We start from the raw sequence: 19,653 nt of genomic DNA, 5'->3' as shown, positions 1-19,653 counted from the left end.
TCTTCTATTTAGAGGTTGGCTGGGATCTGCAGGGGAGGAGCGAATGATAGATGAAAAAGAAAATAGTTCTAAATTTTTTCTATACTACATCGCGGTTGCGGAGTTCTGATGGGTATTGTGTCGTTTTTACAGGTCTTGGTCGACGGTCCCGCCGGTCAAGAGAACAAAGTCGTTCCTCGCCATGTCCTCGCTCTCTCATACGCCACCCTCACACCTTTCACCATCCCGAAACTCCCTCGCGCGGCTGGTACCGGACCAGTCAAGAAGCTCTGGGAGAAGGCGGAGATCGATTCAAAATGGGCCAACAGCACGTCCGCCAAGAAGAGGGACCAGGCTGATCGGAGACGAAACCTTACCGACTTCGAACGGTTCAAGGTTATGAGACTGAAGAAACAGGTGAGTTTCAACTTGAGTTTTGGGGGAAATTGTCCTACATACTTTTTGATGAGGCTATACGCTCTGTCGTGTCATTTGTGACATCTACAACATCCCGCCACTCAAACACATTCTATTGGACTGTATGATGTTTTTGCTAATCAATTGCGCTTGCGTTGATTATGTCCAGGCCCGCTATGAAGTGCAAAAGGCGCATGCTAAGATCCGCGCTTCTGCTTCGTAAACGGAGTTAACGAGTGTTGGTCGGTTTCCGGGGTTTGGGGGAAAGGGGGCAATGGATGGATTTTTGGCGATGGGTCGAAGGGATCGCTGGAATTCCATTTTGTTCCCGAAAAAACTGCTGTGTAAACAATTTCATAAGAATTTGAAACGGCGAAACCATTCAATATAATTTCTCTCTTTTTTTTTTTTTCTTTTCATGTTCTCTCATGTTACAACATTCTATAATCTGGTGCAATTGAGGTTTATTTTTTAATCCCTCCTTTCTTTATTTCCCCTTTCGACCTCCTGCCATGATGCTTTGGAAAATGAGACCGTTATGAATGAACCCATCAGTCCGACTAGTTCTCGTTTCCAATCGTGTTCCTGCAGGCAGTATCTTGACGTGCAATCCAAATGAGCGTCTTTCTGGTTTCATTTTGTCTCGGGATGGTCCTGCCCTCAATCCACAAATCTTTACACTTTCTGGAGCGAAGCACAGTCAATAGGCATTTTTCCTAACGTATTTAGCACTCTGTACTGAGTTGCGCGTTCAATCAGAACTGGCAACTGTCCTGGCACCGTTCGTGTGTGGATCGGGGTGCGCCTAAGATAATGGTTAAGGAAAGCAATTTTTATTTGTATATAAAAATCATCCTATTCTGACTTCAGCGTCAGAATCCTGCCCTGTAGACCTGCTGTTTGTAATGTGATTGCGGCAGTTACCTTCAAGTTGTTACAGTGGAGTGTCACTCGCTAACAGATTTGGCAAGGCGCCCAGGTCAGGTGGTTAGGAGCCTCACACAGTTTCCACCATCAAACTGGACAAGAACTCTGGCAAACGCTGCAAGGAAAAATTCCCCACGCTCAACCCCGTCTCCCGTCTATCACCAAGGTATGTGCCGGTATATCCCCTAGCCCGCGGCGAAATCATTCCCCGCCGTTTGAATACAAAATTATGGACCGTTGAGTGGGAATGGTCTCTCTCTCTCACTCTTGCTCGCACATGTAAAAACAAATTATTGCACAAAACTTTCTAACAAGAACATCCGTCATTGATTGATAGCAGGCTCCCGCCCTCCCCCCTCAAAACCAAACATGTCTTCCTCTCGGATAGAAGAGCTTCCCGACGATGATGTCCCCAAGACCACAGTCGAGGATGCCGCTGACAGTTCAGAGTCCGAAGTTGAGGGTGCCGAGGAGCCTACCATTCCCGGTGGTGCCGCTGTCACTGTCCACTCCCGCAATGAAAAGAAGGCTCGGAAAGCCATCGGCAAGTTGGGCTTGAAGCACGTCCCTGGCATCACTCGTGTTACTCTCCGCAGACCGAAGGGTGTAAGTGGCTTGGAGTCCCTGGCAACTTTGCGTCAGAGCCCACTACGGCTGCAAACGATGCCGCGTCAATTGAAATTGTGCATGCAAATCTCTTATGCGTTAATTACATACTAATTATTACGGCAATGCTAGATTCTCTTCGTTATCAATCAACCAGACGTATACCGGTCCCCGTCCAGCAACACTTGGATGTAAGTTTAATGGGGGCTTTTTTTTCCCCTTACTTTAACCCGCACTTTCCACATCAGTTGTATCAGTTGTCCCCTGTGTAAATATGTTAAAACAAATCCGACTAACCCGATTGAATAGCATCTTCGGTGAGGCCAAGATTGAGGACTTGAACTCCCAGGCCCAAGCCTCCGCTGCTCAACAGCTTGCTGCTGCCGAGGCCGCTGGTAGCAACGAACATGCCGGCCACGACCACGCCAGTCACGACCACGGCAAGGGGAAGGCCGTCGAGAGCGCCGACAAGAAGGACGAAGAAGAGGATGATGAGGAGGTTTGATGCTAGCGGACTCGAGGCTAAAGACATTGAATTAGTTATGGCTCAGGCTTCTGTGTCGCGGAACAAGGCTATCAAGGCGCTCAAGGAGAACGATAATGATATTGTCAACTCCATCATGGCTCTAAGTGTATGATCTGATGATCTGAGCATGTAGATGGATGATTTATTGTTGTCTCGATTCTCCTCTTTCTCCCTCTAATTTTTGAATTTTTAGCCAAAGAAAAATGAAAAAGAAAAAATTACAATACCAAACACAAAGCCCGGCCCTGTTCAAAGCGTGATAACTTATTTTTTTTTCCTTTTATTCCCCTGTTGTCCTTGGTAAATAACTGCAGGATGAGACTCGAAAGGAAATCCTTATTATCATGAAACAATGGAATTCCCAGAGCAGTATATTCCAATACCACTTTATAATACTTATTATTGTTTCTATCCATTGCCAAGCCAGTGAATCCATAAGTCACGTGACCTTACATTTCGCCCAAGTTCTCGTCAACGACAACTTCATCCCCCTCAAATTCCGGCTCTTGAACAGCGAACACCACGCATCCCACCGTCCGAATTCCACCCCAACAACCACAATGGCTGTAACAGTAAGTTTACCCGTCTCCAAATCTGCTCAATTCCTCGAATCCACCTAGATAATTCCGTCTCTCCCCATCCCCACTCTACCGGGACCGCAACCGATGGAACTGACGCTGTGTGTCCAATCGTGAACAAACCACGCAACCAACAGCGGAGCGCAGCTCTCAAGCTTGACTGGACGAAAGTGTCCACTTCACTCGGCCTCCGGGGCCAGACCGCCGCCTCCCTCGCTGCCTTCAAGAAGCGCAACGATGACGCCCGCCGCAAGGTGCAAGTGCTTTCCGAGCAACCGCAGTCTATCGACTTCGAACACTACCGCAGCGTGCTGAAGAACCAGGCCGTCGTCGACGAGATCGAGCAGCACTTCAAGTCGTTCAAGCCCGCCACTTTCGATGTGAATAGACAGCTCAAGGCGATCGAGGCCTTCGAGGCACAAGCTATGAAGGGCGCGGAGGAGACGAAGGGCAAAGTTGAGCTTGAGTTGCAGAGTCTTGAGAAGACGCTGGCGAATATTGAGACGGCAAGGCCGTTTGAGGATCTTACGGTCGTATGTTTTGCGCCCCTGGGATGTTTGTGTTGATGTATATGTTTTTTTTACTGATGATTTCTTTCTTCTTTTCACTCTCGTAGGACGAGGTTAGCGAGGCTCGACCGGATATCCTCGAGAAAACTTCCCAATTGGTCTCCAAGGGCAAATGGATGCCGCCCGGCTACAAGGTTCGTTTTTCAATCTCATTCCGGCATGAAAGAATAAAGAGCCAAGGCTCGGCTTCCTGCTGCGAGTTATGACGTGGACGGTGCTCTGCACACGGAACGACCTACTAACGTGTGGTGATCTATCACAATTCTAGGAACGATTCGGCGACCTCTCCTTCCTGTAAACCACAGAACCCACCCCCTTCTCATTTCGTCTACTTTTTTCTCCGTTTTCCCTTTGTCACCCCTGAAATATTTGTTCTATATCTGTAACATGTCAAATATAATCAAAGCTGGCACAAAATGGGAGTGTGTATCTGGGATCGGTTGCGTGACTTGATTGGGGACTATGTTTATCAAAACCTAGGACCCACGCGAGATGTATAGATTTTATGCTTCGAATTAGAAATGTTTTCTATTTTTATTCCAATGCAACTTCACCGTTCAATACTGAAAGAACGTTTATCTAGATGTGAGGGGTGATGCCTTTATGGTATCTTTTAACACAGTGAAATTCAAAGGCTGTTTGAAGGATGAAAACATTAAAGGCATAATTACAAACCACTTCCCCTTATTATATGCTAACCTCCTCATTCGCCAGTCGTAAACGGAAAGTAATGGATGAGCCAGATGCAATATCAAGGGAGCTGGGCTGTTATGTTCCTCTGCTATCTTTCTTTCTTTTTTTAACATATTTATAGAAGAATAGGGACAGTACAAAGCATCAACACTCGTTCTGCCCGCCACTGTGGAAATTGTGTTCCCAAGTATCTTCTACCGCTAGATATTGATAAGTTCTGTCTTCAGGGGATTTTGCACCGTGGTGTTCTTTTCTTACGTGGCTAGACCGGAATCAGGTGAAATTGGTCGTAAGATGGATGGTAGATGGGAGAGGCGATGCATGCCGACTGTTGGGAAGAGTGGCGGTTGGAATTTATGATGGCTATCTATCTGTCTTTTACGGATCCACCCAGCAAAGCATATAGCCATGCGATGAAGCTGATTATAAGAGAGCTCCAATGCATGAGTGCCTTTGTCTTTGTCTGGTTTCAAAGACTCACATTGCAAAACCTCTCGAGGAGACAGGTATGACCAATTCTAAGCCACACACTTTCAGCTGCAATTGTGGATAAGAGGTTTGCTATTATGCATGCAATCATAGGCATCAGCAATGCGAGGGAACTAAGGCAGCAGTAGCACAAACTATCAAGATAAAATGGGTAGGTTGTTATCCCTCATCTCCATTCGATTGTGTGATGTGAGTCCAGACAATGTGTTGAGCATGTCCCTTTGACACCAATGGACATATATATAAATTAAACAACTCAGAACACACAAAAACATATAAACCTGTCAATACATATCATATTACCTTAGAATGCTCATTATGTATAGTTAGAGACAAGGATAATAACCATGGCGGAGTATTAGATCTGTTTTGTGAATAGATATCACCTCAGATAAAGGAGTCATACTAGTAGACATAAATAGCACCTACAATTACAATTTCAATTTGCTTAGAGATAGAGGAAAGCGGCAAGTTCTGAAAGTATACATTTTCCAAAAATCAGAGAAAGCTTTAGTGACCCATCAAATGAAGGGGGAAGATGAATGGGAAAGAATGTAATGTAATCAAAATAAACCAGTCTCCTCATCTATGTATATATGAGGATCTTATGAAGCAACTAGTTTGAATGTTTGGGATGGCGGGGATCTACCTGGACGGAAATGAGAATCTATCAAGAGAGAAGATGTATGGAAAACTCCAGCTGTACTTTGCAGATAAAAATCATATCTATCTATTTTAAATCCACCGTCAGCAGGATCCAATCAGATGTTATATTTGGACTGGGAAAGAGGAAAAGCTAGGGTAGGTTCCGGTATGAAATGATATACATAGCAGTAGAAAATGAAAAGGACCACATCAAGTGGGGCAGAGGAAAAACAATCATGAATCAACCGTGATAAAGCATGAAAAGAACAAAAATGAGGAATGCGCTCATACAAGCAGCCGCGCTACGAATAATCACCAAAATTATGTAACGCAATGTCCATCCGGTCCTTAACCTGAGGTGTATGATTGTCTGCCTCATCATGAGCATTCAGTTGTTCAGACCGCCCATCCTCCAGAGAAATATGCCCACCACCACCACCATCACTACCAGCAGCAACAGCACAATCCACTCCATTCACACCCGCAACGCGATTTTTCATGCCCGCAGGCACAATCTTCCCCGATGCATCCACATCCGCCCCGTTAACCGCGACCTGAATATCCGTCGAGCTCGCCACGCCCTGTAAAACCGCCTTCTTCGCGCTCTCCACCACCTTCAACTTCCTCCCCTCCCCGCGCACCTTCTCTAGGTGCTCGAAATACCCGGGCGGAACGGGCGTGATGTACGAGCCGCAGAAGACGCCGACTTCGAAGTTCTGCGGCTTGGTCGGGTCGTTCTGCGAGCTTTCGACGCACGCTTCTCTGAGGTCCGAGAGCGTTTGGAAAATAACGGTGTCCGCGCCGATGTGGCGGGCTATGGATTCTGCGTCGCGGTTGTGCGCGACGAGTTCGCTGGGGGACGCGAGGTCGATGCCGTAGATGTGCGCGTGACTGCGTGTTGCGGTTTGTTAGCGCGGGCGTGGAGAGGGGGGAGGTCAATCTTCCAAAAGAGCACATCCATAGAATATAGAGAGGTGAGGGGAATGAGTGAAGCTTACGTTATCGGCGGCGCACAACTGGCGAAATGCACCGTCTTCGCACCCGCCTCGCGGGCCATGGTGACGATTTCTCGACTCGTCGTGCCGCGCACGATGCTATCGTCGACCAGGAGGACATTGCGGCCTTTGAACTCCGCGGCCATGGCGTTCAGTTTCCGCCGCACACCCTTTTGCCGGGCCTTTTGCTCCGGCATGATGAACGTGCGGAACACATAGCGGTTCTTGACAAAACCCTGGCAATACGGCTTGTCGAGGAAGCGCGCGACGCTGGCCGCTGATGTGTTTGAGGTTTCGGGGATGGGGATAACAACGTCGATTTCCTCGATGGCTTTGGCGCCCAGGGTTTTGTAGATTGTCTGCGCAAGTTTGTCGCCCATACGCTGTCGGCTGCGGTACACGCTGATGCCGTCGATGACGGAGTCCGGCCGCGCGAAGTAGACATATTCGAAGATGTCCGGGGTATAATTAAGCTTCGGGTAGACTTGGCGGAAAACTGGTTTGCCTCCCTTTTGGATTATGACGGCCTCGCCCGGCTGGATGTCCTGTAGTGTGGAGAAGCCTAGCTGGTCCAGTGCGACGGATTCAGATGCCATCATGTAATCCATCCCTTCTCCGGTGGCGGATGGGCGGGAGCCAAGAACCAAGGGACGGATACCATATGCGTCGCGGAAACCCAGGACGCCGAAGCCGGCTATCATGGAGGTACAGGCCCAGCCGCCCTGGCAACGCTCATACATACGGCTTAGACTTGTGAAGACGTCTTGGTGGTTGACACGGGCTTTCTTCGTCTCGTTCAGTTCGTTGGCGAAGACATTAAGCATCAGCTCGCTGTCGCTATCCGTGTTGATGTGGCGGTGGGCGTCGTAGTCGAGGAAGCTCTTGAGGTCGCTGGCGTTGATGAGGTTGCCGTTGTGGGCCAAGGTGATGCCGTAAGGGCTGTTCACGTAAAATGGTTGTGCTTCGGCATTGGCACTGCTGCCAGCCGTGGGGTATCTTAGATGTGCAATGCCCATGAACCCGGGAAGGTCAGCAACCCTGGCTCCATCATTGAACACTTTTGCGGCCATGCCATTTCCCTTGCACTGGAATATGCGACCGCCAGATGCACATGTTGAAATTCCGCAGGCATCTTGGCCACGGTGTTGCAGAAGGTACAGTGCCTCATGGAGATCAATGCTGGCACTGGCCTTGGGATCCGCAAGGATGAGAGCTAATATGCCGCACATGCCAGGCGTAGATTATAGGAAACTAGATATGTTGTAAAAACTTCTTATGAGCAATATTCTCCAAGTTAAATACTGAACAGGGGAAAGCAAGATATTGATAAGGAAGAAAAAAAACGGAAAGGGGAGGGAGTAATGTGCGAAACACAATGAAGATAAGGATCAGAATAGATTGGAGTTCTCCGCAATAAGAGTTAGGAAGTCTAACATCCATGTAATTTTTCCAACGTATCATCATCGGTAGGGATTGGCAGTTATTGTGCTTCGGGATGGGCATGTACTACAGAGGGGCATGCAGCAACAGGTGAGCAAAAGACACTATCAAACATACTTTTTCTCGCCGGATTCTCTAATAGTGGTAAGGAATTAGATAGCCACCGCCAGATATGGAAATATTTTGGAGCAAAAGTAAGCGGGGAAATGAATTGTCGAATAAAAATGAGGTGGTCTAAACAGCTTAAAAAACCAAGATACGGCTGTTCATGGTGGGTTTACGGGGGCCGCGGCGGCGAAAATGGAGGCCCAGAGGGATGCAACGAGACTACAACATAATGGAGACGAGAGCAGAAATGAAGGAGATAGCGGAGAAAAAACGGCGGAGACAGGAGGAAGAATAGCAGCAGACATGGTGATTATCGAAGCGAGAAGAAAAGAGGAAAAGAAGAAGCGGGAAAAAGACAGAGAGGACACCGGAGAAAAATAAGATTTGCAGCGGCACTGGTATTATCAAAGGCTATCTATCTTTTTCCCCACCGCCCGCGCCATGGATCGCCAACCACTTTGAAACCATTTGGGGGTTCATGATGTGTTTTGCTTCTAAAGTTAATGCTGAATCTACAGAGTGCTCGTGCGATGCGACGCGATGCGATGCGATGCGATGCGATGCATTGACACTGGAAATGTAGACAACGTGTGCATTCCCCTCATCTGAGCAAACACGTTTTCAAATATCAAATAGAAATAAACAAATATCCAAAGTAGGGGATATTTACATCTGTGGGATATTTTAGTTACAACTGTGCTTTTTTTTGTTTTTTCTTTTTTCTTTTCTTTTTTTTCTTTTTTTTTTTCGAAGCCGCAATATTGGCGCCAAGCCCACTCTGGCCTTAGAGTGTATGTCAGCAACCCTATATTGCCCTTTTTGTTCAGGAAATATTGAGATAGAGCAAGCAAACAATCAAGACAAAACAATTCTCATGTCTGCGTATATGGCATGAGTGTATATTCTAGTTGCCATCTCTGTATCAGGGGATTTTTCATTGTTCTCCGGTAGTATTCTTGTCTCGCAAACTACTAGTCCTCTTTGTCAGTTGTGACATGGAGCTGCTTTTTGCCAGGGCTTTCTCTATTCTTTTCTATGCTAGAGAAAAGAACTTATCTTCTTGTTTATATCCTCCTCCTGTAGTCATTGGGTCAGAGATGACATTTCAACTTGTTTGAAACAAAGCCAGTGAGAGCTGTGCGGGAGCCCTCTTCATCTCTATCTATCTGAACGGGGATGAAAGGCATCTATCTACATCTGCAAATTGGCAATCATGAGTTGTATTTTTGAGAGTGAATATCTGAGCAGAAAATGTCCAGATGACCAACTCATTGTTGTTGGAATGTCCGGATTTCTGAGCTCAATTCTTTATGCCCAGAACACTTTCAGCAGTCAAGAAGATCATACAACACAACACAATTTATGATCTATGGAATATCTGAAAATTGCCACCTATCGAGTGGATCACTTGTGGTGCTAGAGAATACCTTCCTGGTCTCCTTTCATTCTCTCTTCTGATATTTTGAAGATTGATAACATCCTGTTTGCCCATACTTTATCCCAGAGGAGGTTTACTCTGAACTTTTCTGTTCTAAGCATAGCCAGCACCAGCTTTCGAAATCTCAATACTGAATGCTCCAACACCTTCTTGAAAACCCCTCTCTCTCACTAAAAGAGTTCTTTTGCAATCCCTCACCCAAAAGATGGTTCGAATACTCCCAGGCCGCGAGCCCTGTCTCCTCTCTACTCTACCCCCAAAGTCCCGCCGTCGACGTTGTCTGCAGCTCCATGACCAAGACCATTCCCAACCTAGCCGCCCATCTCCCATCGTACTAGATGAGAGTGACAGCACTGACACCCTTGAGGATGAGGAGGAAGATGGGTGGGAGGGCGGGGGGAGAGATTTCACCGCAAGATATAGCGAGGATGACTTCGTGGACAACGAGCAATGGCCGCAGATCCTCTCCAATTTCACAGCTAACATCACCCCCTGCCTCAACCATACTGAATCTTTTGAAGTGAAAGAAGTCATCCCAGAATTCGTGTCTGAGGGTAGAACATATAAAACTGGCAAATCCGTGGAGCTGCGGGATGGCACCTTTCTCCGCATCTTGGAGATTGTGAGGGGGGTGGGCGGGGAGATATCGCTGAGGGGCTGGCGGCTTCAGCGACAAGATTCCATGAATGGGCTAATGCCTGAGCAGATCAATGAGTTGTGCTGGATTGTGAACCTTTCCGCGCAGCAGACCACTCAGTTTGATGAGGTGGGCTTGCACGAAGTCAAGGGCTTGAGGATCGTGCGTTTTACAAATACACCTTATCCGATGTTAGTTCCTCGGGGTGATAAAGACAGTTTTGCGACAGAGGCTGAACGCAGGCAAGAGGGGATTCTGTTCTGCCGCTCCAAATACATTAGGGTGTGGGTCACTCCTACTTCCACTTCCACGACATCTTCCCGCAAACGACGCATGGAAGAGCAAGCCATCCAATTCCTCGCTCCACATGAGGCAGACGCTGGCTATGCTGTTGACACTAGCACGCTACGATTCCGTTGGAGAGGTGAAACTCAACCAGGGGGTAGCTATGCCACTCAAAAAATTTCACCGCTCGTCGATCTTTCGACAAACACTCCAACAATTCTAGGCGGGACTTCAAAAATAATCCGGCAGTATACATTTGGGGATGGCTTTTGTGGTGCGGGTGGGGTATCCAGAGGTGCATTGCAAGCAGGCCTTCGCCTGAATTGGGGATTTGATCACTCAGTATCAGCCATGGACTCATTTCGACTGAATTTTGAGACTGCAATTGGATATACATCCGATGTAGCAGATTTCCTTGCTAACAGCCACACTGAAATAATGGTTGATATTTTGCATTTTTCCCCTCCTTGCCAGACCTTTTCACCTGCAAAAACAGTTGCAGCTGCCATGGATGATGATAATGAAGCATGCATCTTCTGTACGCGCGGATTACTGGAGGCGACGAAGCCCAGGGTTGTGACTATGGAGGAAACAGCAGGTTTGCAACAGAGGCATGAAGAATTCCTCTTCGCAACAATACATTCCTTTGTGGAACTGGGGTACTCTGTCCGTTGGAAGTTACTAAATTGTCGGGACTATGGAGTGCCCCAGAGCCGTCAGCGGTTGGTTATTTTGGCGTCGGGGTATGCTATCACTCCCCCCACCTCCTCCCCTCAAGTCATTTTATATGCATATGTAACTTACATCCTACTCACCTCCAACTATATTGTAGACCCGGTGAACCCCTACCGCCCTTCCCAAAGCCAACGCACGCCTCTCCCAACACCCAAGTAAACACCACCATCACCACTGCTCTCCTTCCCCCTTTCCGCACCATCCACGACGCAATCTCTAAAATCCCCCCTCATCACCCAGACCACGACATCCAATATGCTCGCAGCCGTCCACTGAACCGGCCAACCTATGACCCACACACCCAAGCGAGGACGATAACCTGCAACGGGGGCGAGAATTACCACCCAAGCGGCACACGCGGCTTCACCTACCGCGAGCTTGCATGCCTGCAGACGTTCCCGCTCGAGCATCGGTTTTGTGGGAAGAGTGTCAAAAGGCAGATTGGGAATGCAGTGCCGCCGATGCTGGGGAAGGCGATCTTTTTGGTGGTGAAGAGGGCGCTGGAGCGCGTTGATGGGATTAATGGTGGTACCTGCGGTAGTGGTGATGGTAGTATCGACGTTGTAGCGGAGGTGGTGGAAATACTGTGATCGATCGATCAACTCGTGTCTGTTTCGTTGTGTGAAGGAATAAAGTGGTTTGATTGATATGTGGTGGTGGTATGTGAAGGACGAAGAGGTTCGCTCTCATTTCCTTACAATCTCTGCATCCAACTGGACTGCCCCACACTAGTCACCGAAGATTACGTTTGTTTGGGAGATGAGCAAGTATATGGGGATATCGACGTCTGCAGTGATGCTTCCGATGACTTTATTTGCAGTGGTGGAGGGTGGCATCGGCACGCCCCAAGATGCCCAATCTGATGCCGTGCACGTGGGTAAGAAACACGGCAATTGCTTGATCCTTTGTGCTATGTTCGGCTTTTTTTTTTTTTTTTTTTTTTTTTTTTTTTTTTTTTTTAAGGGAGGGGAGGGGGGCTTTGGCTTTGCACCTCAGATCTAACTAATTTTGTCACCGTTAGTATTTCAATGTCTGGGCTAAATTTCTTTTCGCATCTGCTATTTATGTTCAGATCTTCCTTCTTTGTTTGTCTTTTCCTTTCCATATTTGATTCTCCAGGTGCTGAACATCGAATTTATTTTGTTGTAATGTGTGCTATTTTCAGTGATATTTCTTTCTCATCTACGATTGTGATATCCCTAGTTCTGTATAACTTGCTTGTGTAGTTTAATTCAATTTTTTTTCTCAACAAAAATAAGAAATTCTATGCTGCTTTACAGAATGTGTTTCTACTTTTATCTCTAACATGTCCTCCTTCCCGCCTTTCTGAGTCGTAGGAAATTTTTCGAATTGGGGTGGTATCTAGGTTCACGTAGCTCCTAGCAACTAGTGCAGTACATAAAGCTGCCACACACGCATTTCCTTCTCCTAAAGGAAGTGTTGTTGAGCAGACGATAGTGACTTATACAGCGGAACACACCTTCTCACATCTTCTCCTTTCAAGTCTTCTTTCACCCTCTCCCTCGCTCCAACTTCCGCCTCCTCTTTATACCGGCAACCTTCCTCCCCACATTTACACACTCTGCCCCGAGGCGCAAAATAAGCAGCCCCATAATCCACCGTAATCTCCTCAAATATCTCAATATCCCTGATAGCCCTCACAAGCACACACGCAGAATTACCCACTACCGCTGAGACGAAAATCACCCCTGCCCGACACGAGTGGTTCATGTACCTAGTCCAATTCCCATAAATGGCTGCATCGATGACGCCAATTGACCGGTCACGCAGGGTATGATGGAGTGCATATGTAGTACCTTTACGAGCTGCCGGCTCGCGGATTTCGCCGACATACTGGCCTATGTACGTACCTGCTTTGATGGAGCGGAGGCTACGGACACCGACGCCGCGGTCTGGGTACTCGCGCAGCTCGAGGAGTGGATTTGTTTCATCTGCTAGCTGTATATTGCATGCGCATAGCTGTGGGCTTCCGCACATAGCGCAGTTGCCATCGCTAGGTTGGCGACGGAGGTTCTGGGAAGGATCGAAGCGCTCTGTAATCATGTAGACTGATTTGGTGATGTTTTGCTGTTTCAGACCGTAGTATTTGGGGTGGTAGATGGCGCATGCATCTAGTTTGATGACGTAGGGGTAGTACGGTTCCCATGAATTGACTGTTAATTTTCCCCCTTCACCTGGTCGGAGCGCGCGGGGGAGGATGGGATGCCAGCTCAGGCGGCGGGTTTTCGCAAAAAGTTCGATGCTGATGGCGTTTGAGCCGATTAGAGTGTAAAGTTCCTGCCAGAGCTTATCGTTATCGTTGGCAGCATCGACGAAGTGCGTTGAGTGGCTGCAGATAGATAGCATCATCCAGCCTAGTGATTTGCCTAGATCTATAAGGCGTTGCAGCTGCATGCTGCATGGATCTTCTTGCCGCATCATTGCTTCGCTAACGGATTTGAGGATGCGCTCTGCTGTGTCCATGAAGATGTTAGGGGTCGCTGAGCTACAATCTGTTGAATTTTCATTCTTTGGCTGAGAGGCAAGGTGGATATCGAGATATATCTGCTCTATGATTAGCAAAGCTTGTGCTTTAGAGTCTGAAGGCATGGTAGCAGGCAGTCTGGAGAATCGCATCTTCCACGACGGCTTACTAAAAAAAACCATATTCTTGATGATCTAAGGATATCACAGTAAGTGGAAAGGGTCTAAGTCGATATTTTTATCAATAATAAATCTGACAATATATGAGTTGAAGAAATAGCAACGCAGAGATATGAATATCCACGTTCAGGGCTCCAGTGCATCTTGTCGCTTCCTTTGTTTTCTTGCGGAGACAAACAACGAAGATTTATAGAGTCCAAGAATAAAGAAAAAAGTGCAGCGGACAAAGAGCTTTTGTCTGACACATGATGCCGAATCGGATACTTTCTTCCATCTTCCATAAGAGAAGAACAGTATTTAAAGAAGAAATGCTGTATTTCAGTAGTTACTAGTACTTGCACTATTGTTCAGCAACGAGGCAAGTCAGTGACACATGGTGGAGGGTAACAAAAGGATCATCCAAACCATCGGCTATTGTGATGGCCACGCTATCAGTGAGCGAGGTATTTTCCGTTCACAGATAAATAATGTGAGGTTCGCTAATTACCGAATCGGGCAATCCTGCAGCTGCTAGTGGTGTTTCTCATCAGATTAGATATCGGAATATTCGCAGGTTGACACATAGCCGAGACTCGTGACTTCGGGGATACGTGTTGTTACCATTTAATACGTGCTTCTCGTCAACTATACATGCAAAATATAACAATAGACTGAAATAATAATACCATACCGGTTGGATGCGGGTCTGTTCTCGGTGTTATCCTCGGCAACCCTGCCGAATAACACCCACGTGACCCGCTCTTTCAACCTTGGAATCCGAACTTCAACAAAAAAAACCTATTGAACTCGAACTGTGTTGCCAGACACATCAAAGACACCTCTCTAAAGTAAGCAATTCGAGATCAATTACAATCCACCTCTTCCCTACCATCTCCTTCTTGTACATAAACTTCTGGCTTCCGTTGCTGAGGGTTGTAGATAGAAGTACACACACCACGTTTGCTACCGACCATGTCTGTCACCAGTCAAACCCTGCGACAGCTCTCTTTTCGCGCCCCACGATCGCTTCCCCTCCGCCAACTAGCAACCTCATCCGTAGCAGCCTCGTCTTTACGCTTGCGTTCCTCCAGATCATCCTTTTCTAGCAAGCATTTTCAATCTAGATCTTCCTTCTCCACAATGTCCTCCCTCAACTCTGGTGCTTCGGCCACCCCGGCCGCGGCTCGTGATTATGACCCTGAAATCAACGATATGGCTAGCTACATTCATAATTACAAAATCAATTCAGATCTTGCGGTATGAAAATGCAAATGCCCAAGAAAAATTAGTTCCTCGATTATTCTCTAAATTACCGTTTACTGAAGCGAGAACGTTTTTGTTTTCTAGTTTGATACTGCCCGCTTTGTCTTTCTTGACACCCTAGGATGTGGGTTGGAGGCTTTGAAATTCAAGGAGTGCACGAAACTCCTGGGCCCCATTGTTGAAGGCACCATTGTCCCCAATGGCACCAAGGTGCCTGGAACTCCATATCAGCTCGACCCTGTCAATGGTGCTTTCAACATCGGTGCTATGGTCCGCTGGTTGGACTACAATGATTGCTGGTTGGCTGCTGAGTGGGGCCATCCTTCTGACAACTTGGGCGGCATCCTAGCTGTGGCTGACTGGATCTCACGTACTAACCGCGCTGGAGGGTCCCTGGGCAATGGCAAGATTCCCACTGTCCGTGATGTGCTTGAAGCGATGATAAAGGCCCATGAAATCCAGGGTGTTCTTGCTCTCGAGAACTCGTACAACAAGGTTGGCCTGGATCACGTGGTTTTGGTCAAGGTTGCTACCACTGCAGTGGTCTCCAAGCTGCTTGGTCTGAATGAGAAGCAGACTGCCGATGCCATCACCCAGGCCTGGGTTGATGGCCAGAGCTTGCGAACTTACAGACACTCCCCCAACACCATGTCGAGAAAGTCGTGGGCTGCTGGTGATGCATGCCAGCGCGCGGTCAACCTCGCCCTTAAGGTCCAGAAGGGAGAACCTGGCGTACCCACCGTTCTCTCTGCTCCAGTCTGGGGCTTTTACGATGTCCTGTTCAAGGGCAACAAGTTCAAGTTCCAGCGCCCTTATGGCAGCTACGTGATGGAGAATGTGCTCTTCAAGGTCTCCTATCCTGGTATGTTTTCCCTTACTACTGAAAACGATCCCACTCCATGAATAGCTTCCGTTAACGTGCTATATTCAGCTGAATTCCACTCGCAAACCGCCATTGAGGCTGCCACCCACGTCAACAAGAAGTTGGCTAGCATGGGTAAATCCGCCAAAGACATCAAGGATGTCACCATCCGCACTCACGAGGCCTGCGTCCGTATCATCGACAAACAATTCAAGCCCATGGACAACTTCGCTGATCGCGACCACTGCATCCAGGTACGTGCTAAACCACGCTCCCAATCCTCAAACATCTTCGTTAAAACATTGACTAAACTAATTTACCTCCCCTATTAGTACATGGTTGCTACCATGCTCACCTTCAACCGTCTCCTTGCAACTGATTACACCGACGGCTCCGAAGCAGCTACCTCTGAGCTCCTTGAGTCTCTCCGCAAGCGCATCAAGTGCGTTGAGGACCCCCAGATGACCAAGGACTACCACGACCCAAGCCTCCGTACAATTCCCAACGCACTAACCGTCACCCTCAACGACGGTACCGTTCTTGATGAGGTCGTCGTCGATGCCCCTCTCGGCCACCGCCTGCGCCGCGAGGAGGCGAAGCCTGAAATCCTCGCCAAGTACAAGAGACACCTTGAAGGACACTATGACGCTGCCAAGGTTGAGCAACTCATTAAGCTTGGTCTTGATCAGAAAGGGCTTGAGTCTATGGATGTTGATAAATATGTTGATTTGTATGTTAAGGAGAAGGTCGATTTCTAAGTAGATCGATTTCGGTTTGTTTTTTGTTCCTCAAGAGGATCTACGTCTTCTTGAGACAGATAGAGAACATTATGTATGTAAAATGTATACATAGATTAAAGATGCGTTGGGAGTGGTGGGGGTTTCTTGTGTCTTCAGCACTATTTGAGCATATGTTACAAAAAGACGACAGTGGACGAGAGTTTTTTGCCCTGCCCATATCCCACTGCAAACTAGGATTTAATATTTCCATAGACATTTACTTTATATTGAGTTTTCCTTTTGCATATTTAAACATTTGCTCCTCAAGTTCATCTTTTTCACCCACTGTTTGACTTCATGTCTCATATAAGGGATTTTGTAATGCAAGTATTCTACGCTGTCGAAACTGGCTGAATCGCTTGTGGGTAGGGGCTGCATTTCTATCATGATAGCTGCCATACAGTTTAATTTTGAATTTCTCATCTCACACCAGCCATCTCGAGCACAAGACGGTGAAAGTCCCCTGCAATAAAAACTCTATAACGATGAATATACTGTATTGAATCGTATCGCTACAGGGGAAATAAGCAGTCGGCAAGCAGTTCGTGAGGACGTCAACGGCCATCTAAACACTCTCACCCGCAGCACGGCGGACACAATCCACAACCAAGCCTGGGTTACTGAGATACGGCACATGGCCCTCCTGACACCGCACGATTTCCATGGCATTGCCGGCCTGCGCAACCATCTTCTCTTGAATGTATGGCGGGACAGCCCGGTCATTCTCACACAGAATGAACGTACTCGGAATTTCACGGTATGCCGTGTACGTAACTGGTGCTGCCATCGGGGCTATTGGCTGGGCTCCTAACAGGTCGAGTGCCTCTTCTACATCGTTGGGATCGCAGCCGTGATAGACGACCTGGCGAGTCGTCTCCCGGTCAGGCACTATCATCCCGGCCTGATGGGGCAATAAGTTCTGGGTCAGATTAAGACTCATTTGCCCGTGCCAACTAGCAGTACATAGAGGGGAGAAGGAAGAGCGTAGGTCAAAATCATGGGTGATATATTCAAGTTCTTTACATACCTCATTTACCGGCATCATGCCTTTGGAATATTTCTTCATCCCCTCTTGATATGCTAGGAATAACTCATTCTCCTCTGGCGTCTGCGGTACGATCAAGGTCGCTTGGCTCTGCCCTTCAACAAGTGCTAACGCCGTCATGTAGACGAGTCCCACGACACCCCCTTTCAACCCGTCATTTTCACGAGCAAGCTTGCCCAGCCCCTTTACCGCCTCGCTCATCGCAACGCCACCAAATGAATGCGCAACCGCAACAACGTCCCTTCCAGCATCGATGTTCTCCGTTACTACGCGCCGTATCGCTTCGGCGTCCTTGTCCCAGCTGGCATGGGGAGGGTTGGAGTCAAGGGATGGTGGTGTCAAGGCGATTGCTTCATAGTTGTATTTTGTGAGCTTATCAACTAGTCGCTGGTAGTGTTCAGCCCTATGACATGAGCCGGGCACGATCACGATGACGGGCTTGTTGGCCATTATCAATAACTCTTTAGTAAGATAGTTTGAAGCAGATGCTGGGGATCCAAGGGACCTGGGATTCCTCTATAGAGGAGGAGAGGAAAGGTTCACGAATGGATTAACACAGTCTGCCCACGAAGCTGAACCTGAGCCATTTATTTATATATTTTAAACACTACCTGCTACAAAGGCGGGCTCTTTTCTCCTGGCCATGATCGCTCAATGGGGGAATACAAGGTGTGCGTATTTGCGCTTGGCGAGAAGGAACTTACAACAAACTGAATCTGATGATTGGTTATTTGGTGTACCGGTCTTCAGCCCGCAGTTTTACATAATGATTTTAGTGCTTATGAAATCCTGACAGCTAGTTAACTAGTTAACTAGTTAACTAACGGGAAGAAGGGTTTGATTCGCCCTTGAGATGTCGCTAAAAATTTCTTAGAAGCGGCATGCTCAATCAATCTTTTTAAACCAGCCGTCCATATAAAAAATCAAATCTTCATCAATTGGCAGGGCTCTGTATGCATTATATGCAACATAAAGAAGTACTGTACATGCCGACACCATGGCTGGAAGAAGGAGGGTGAAAAGCAAGCGAAAAATCAATGAACTCCAAATGTTCCACGAAAAAAAAAACTACTCCAAAATACAGCTGGGGAATAAAAATATCAATATCATACCCTCGCATAGCGCAGTGAAGGAAATCAGGGGACAACTCTCAAATGGTTAGAAGGGAAAGCCAAAATTTGGAGGTGAATCGTTTTCGAAGGGCAGGCTCCTGGAAAGCAACCAATCCAAGTCACTTTACAGCACCAGCATGCACAGACCCGCTTGTGCAAGTAGCAAAGCTATCTCCAGAAACATGGCTCCGTAAGCAGATCCGTACAAGCCAGCACCAGCAGAACGGTCACTATCCCCCTCTCTAGCTGCTCCGAGAAGTTCACTAGAACTGCTTGTGGCAGTGCTAGTAGGGCTTGCCGTCACAACTACGATGCTTGTCCGCGTTTGCCTTGCAGCTGGAGACGTGGAGGCGGAGACGGAAGAAGAGGCAGCCGGAGAAACAGACGGAGAGGCAGATTGGAAGGAAGATGATACAGTGGAGGCTGGTGTGATTATTGGTTGTTCTGACAACAGCTGTGAGTCAGAGGTTGCCAGCGAAAGTAAGGGCGTAGGTATAGTGGTAGGCGATCCGGAAGTGAAGGGGAATGCGGGGAACGACGCTTCCACTGTGTCGACTGCAGTCTTTGTGTTCGGAGACGAGGCAGTAGACAAAACAGGTATTAATGCAGAAATAAAGGGGGATGAAGAAATTTCTTGTGGAGCAAATGGTCCGAATGGTAGTGCGGATGTTGATAATGGATGATCTTTTCGGGGCTCACCAGCATTCCCATCATCAAGTATTGTAATAGCCATACCAACCCGTGGCGGCTGGAGATTATTCGCAGTTTCAAACTTCTTAAGGTCGAACGGCCCAGTACCACTGCTGGGAACACCACTTAATTGCGTTAGATCCTGTCCCCGCTGCTGATAGAGAAGGAACGAGAATTGGCGCGGGCCTTGTC

The 19,653-nt window shown here is 47.6% G+C and overlaps 8 protein-coding genes across 8 annotated transcripts; 5 read left to right on the top strand and 3 right to left on the bottom strand.

Moving 5' to 3' along the window:
• Positions 1-108: 108 nt before the first annotated feature.
• HCAG_05100 (60S ribosomal protein L14) lies at positions 109-619 on the top strand (the record flags this gene model as incomplete). Its single annotated transcript, XM_001539583.1, has 2 exons — positions 109-396; positions 566-619. 2 exons carry the CDS (start codon positions 109-111, stop codon positions 617-619), a joined length of 342 nt encoding a protein of 113 aa, XP_001539633.1.
• Positions 620-1,692: 1,073 nt separating this feature from the next.
• Positions 1,693-2,567, top strand: HCAG_05099 (predicted protein; the record flags this gene model as incomplete). The annotated part of the gene is made up of 4 exons (XM_001539582.1): positions 1,693-1,929; positions 2,062-2,120; positions 2,239-2,428; positions 2,481-2,567. 4 exons carry the CDS (start codon positions 1,693-1,695, stop codon positions 2,565-2,567), a joined length of 573 nt encoding a protein of 190 aa, XP_001539632.1.
• Positions 2,568-3,015: 448 nt separating this feature from the next.
• HCAG_05098 (ATP synthase D chain, mitochondrial) lies at positions 3,016-3,900 on the top strand (the record flags this gene model as incomplete). The annotated part of the gene is made up of 4 exons (XM_001539581.1): positions 3,016-3,027; positions 3,171-3,566; positions 3,650-3,736; positions 3,871-3,900. The coding sequence occupies 4 exons, from the start codon at positions 3,016-3,018 to the stop codon at positions 3,898-3,900; spliced, it is 525 nt and encodes a 174-aa protein (XP_001539631.1).
• A 1,831-nt stretch (positions 3,901-5,731) lies between these two features.
• HCAG_05097 (amidophosphoribosyltransferase) lies at positions 5,732-7,653 on the bottom strand (the record flags this gene model as incomplete). The annotated part of the gene is made up of 2 exons (XM_001539580.1): positions 5,732-6,320; positions 6,428-7,653. The coding sequence occupies 2 exons, from the start codon at positions 7,651-7,653 to the stop codon at positions 5,732-5,734; spliced, it is 1,815 nt and encodes a 604-aa protein (XP_001539630.1).
• Positions 7,654-9,615: 1,962 nt separating this feature from the next.
• Positions 9,616-12,108, top strand: HCAG_05096 (predicted protein; the record flags this gene model as incomplete). The annotated part of the gene is made up of 4 exons (XM_001539579.1): positions 9,616-11,075; positions 11,165-11,639; positions 11,800-11,944; positions 12,089-12,108. The coding sequence occupies 4 exons, from the start codon at positions 9,616-9,618 to the stop codon at positions 12,106-12,108; spliced, it is 2,100 nt and encodes a 699-aa protein (XP_001539629.1).
• A 141-nt stretch (positions 12,109-12,249) lies between these two features.
• HCAG_05095 (predicted protein) lies at positions 12,250-13,677 on the bottom strand (the record flags this gene model as incomplete). Its single annotated transcript, XM_001539578.1, has 5 exons — positions 12,250-12,272; positions 12,361-12,446; positions 12,548-12,630; positions 12,754-12,926; positions 12,963-13,677. 5 exons carry the CDS (start codon positions 13,675-13,677, stop codon positions 12,250-12,252), a joined length of 1,080 nt encoding a protein of 359 aa, XP_001539628.1.
• Positions 13,678-14,850: 1,173 nt separating this feature from the next.
• HCAG_05094 (2-methylcitrate dehydratase) lies at positions 14,851-16,593 on the top strand (the record flags this gene model as incomplete). Its single annotated transcript, XM_001539577.1, has 4 exons — positions 14,851-14,967; positions 15,058-15,835; positions 15,881-16,089; positions 16,168-16,593. The coding sequence occupies 4 exons, from the start codon at positions 14,851-14,853 to the stop codon at positions 16,591-16,593; spliced, it is 1,530 nt and encodes a 509-aa protein (XP_001539627.1).
• Positions 16,594-17,179: 586 nt separating this feature from the next.
• Positions 17,180-18,109, bottom strand: HCAG_05093 (predicted protein; the record flags this gene model as incomplete). Its single annotated transcript, XM_001539576.1, has 2 exons — positions 17,180-17,515; positions 17,642-18,109. 2 exons carry the CDS (start codon positions 18,107-18,109, stop codon positions 17,180-17,182), a joined length of 804 nt encoding a protein of 267 aa, XP_001539626.1.
• Positions 18,110-19,653: the final 1,544 nt, after the last annotated feature.

The sequence above is a fragment of the Histoplasma capsulatum genome, genomic scaffold (assembly GCF_000149585.1).
Source record: "Histoplasma capsulatum NAm1 scaffold_5 genomic scaffold, whole genome shotgun sequence".
In the NCBI taxonomy this organism is placed as follows: Eukaryota; Fungi; Ascomycota; class Eurotiomycetes; order Onygenales; family Ajellomycetaceae; genus Histoplasma; species Histoplasma mississippiense.
Note: the sequence above shows the minus strand (reverse complement) of the source record. Positions and strands in the feature narration are given on the sequence as shown.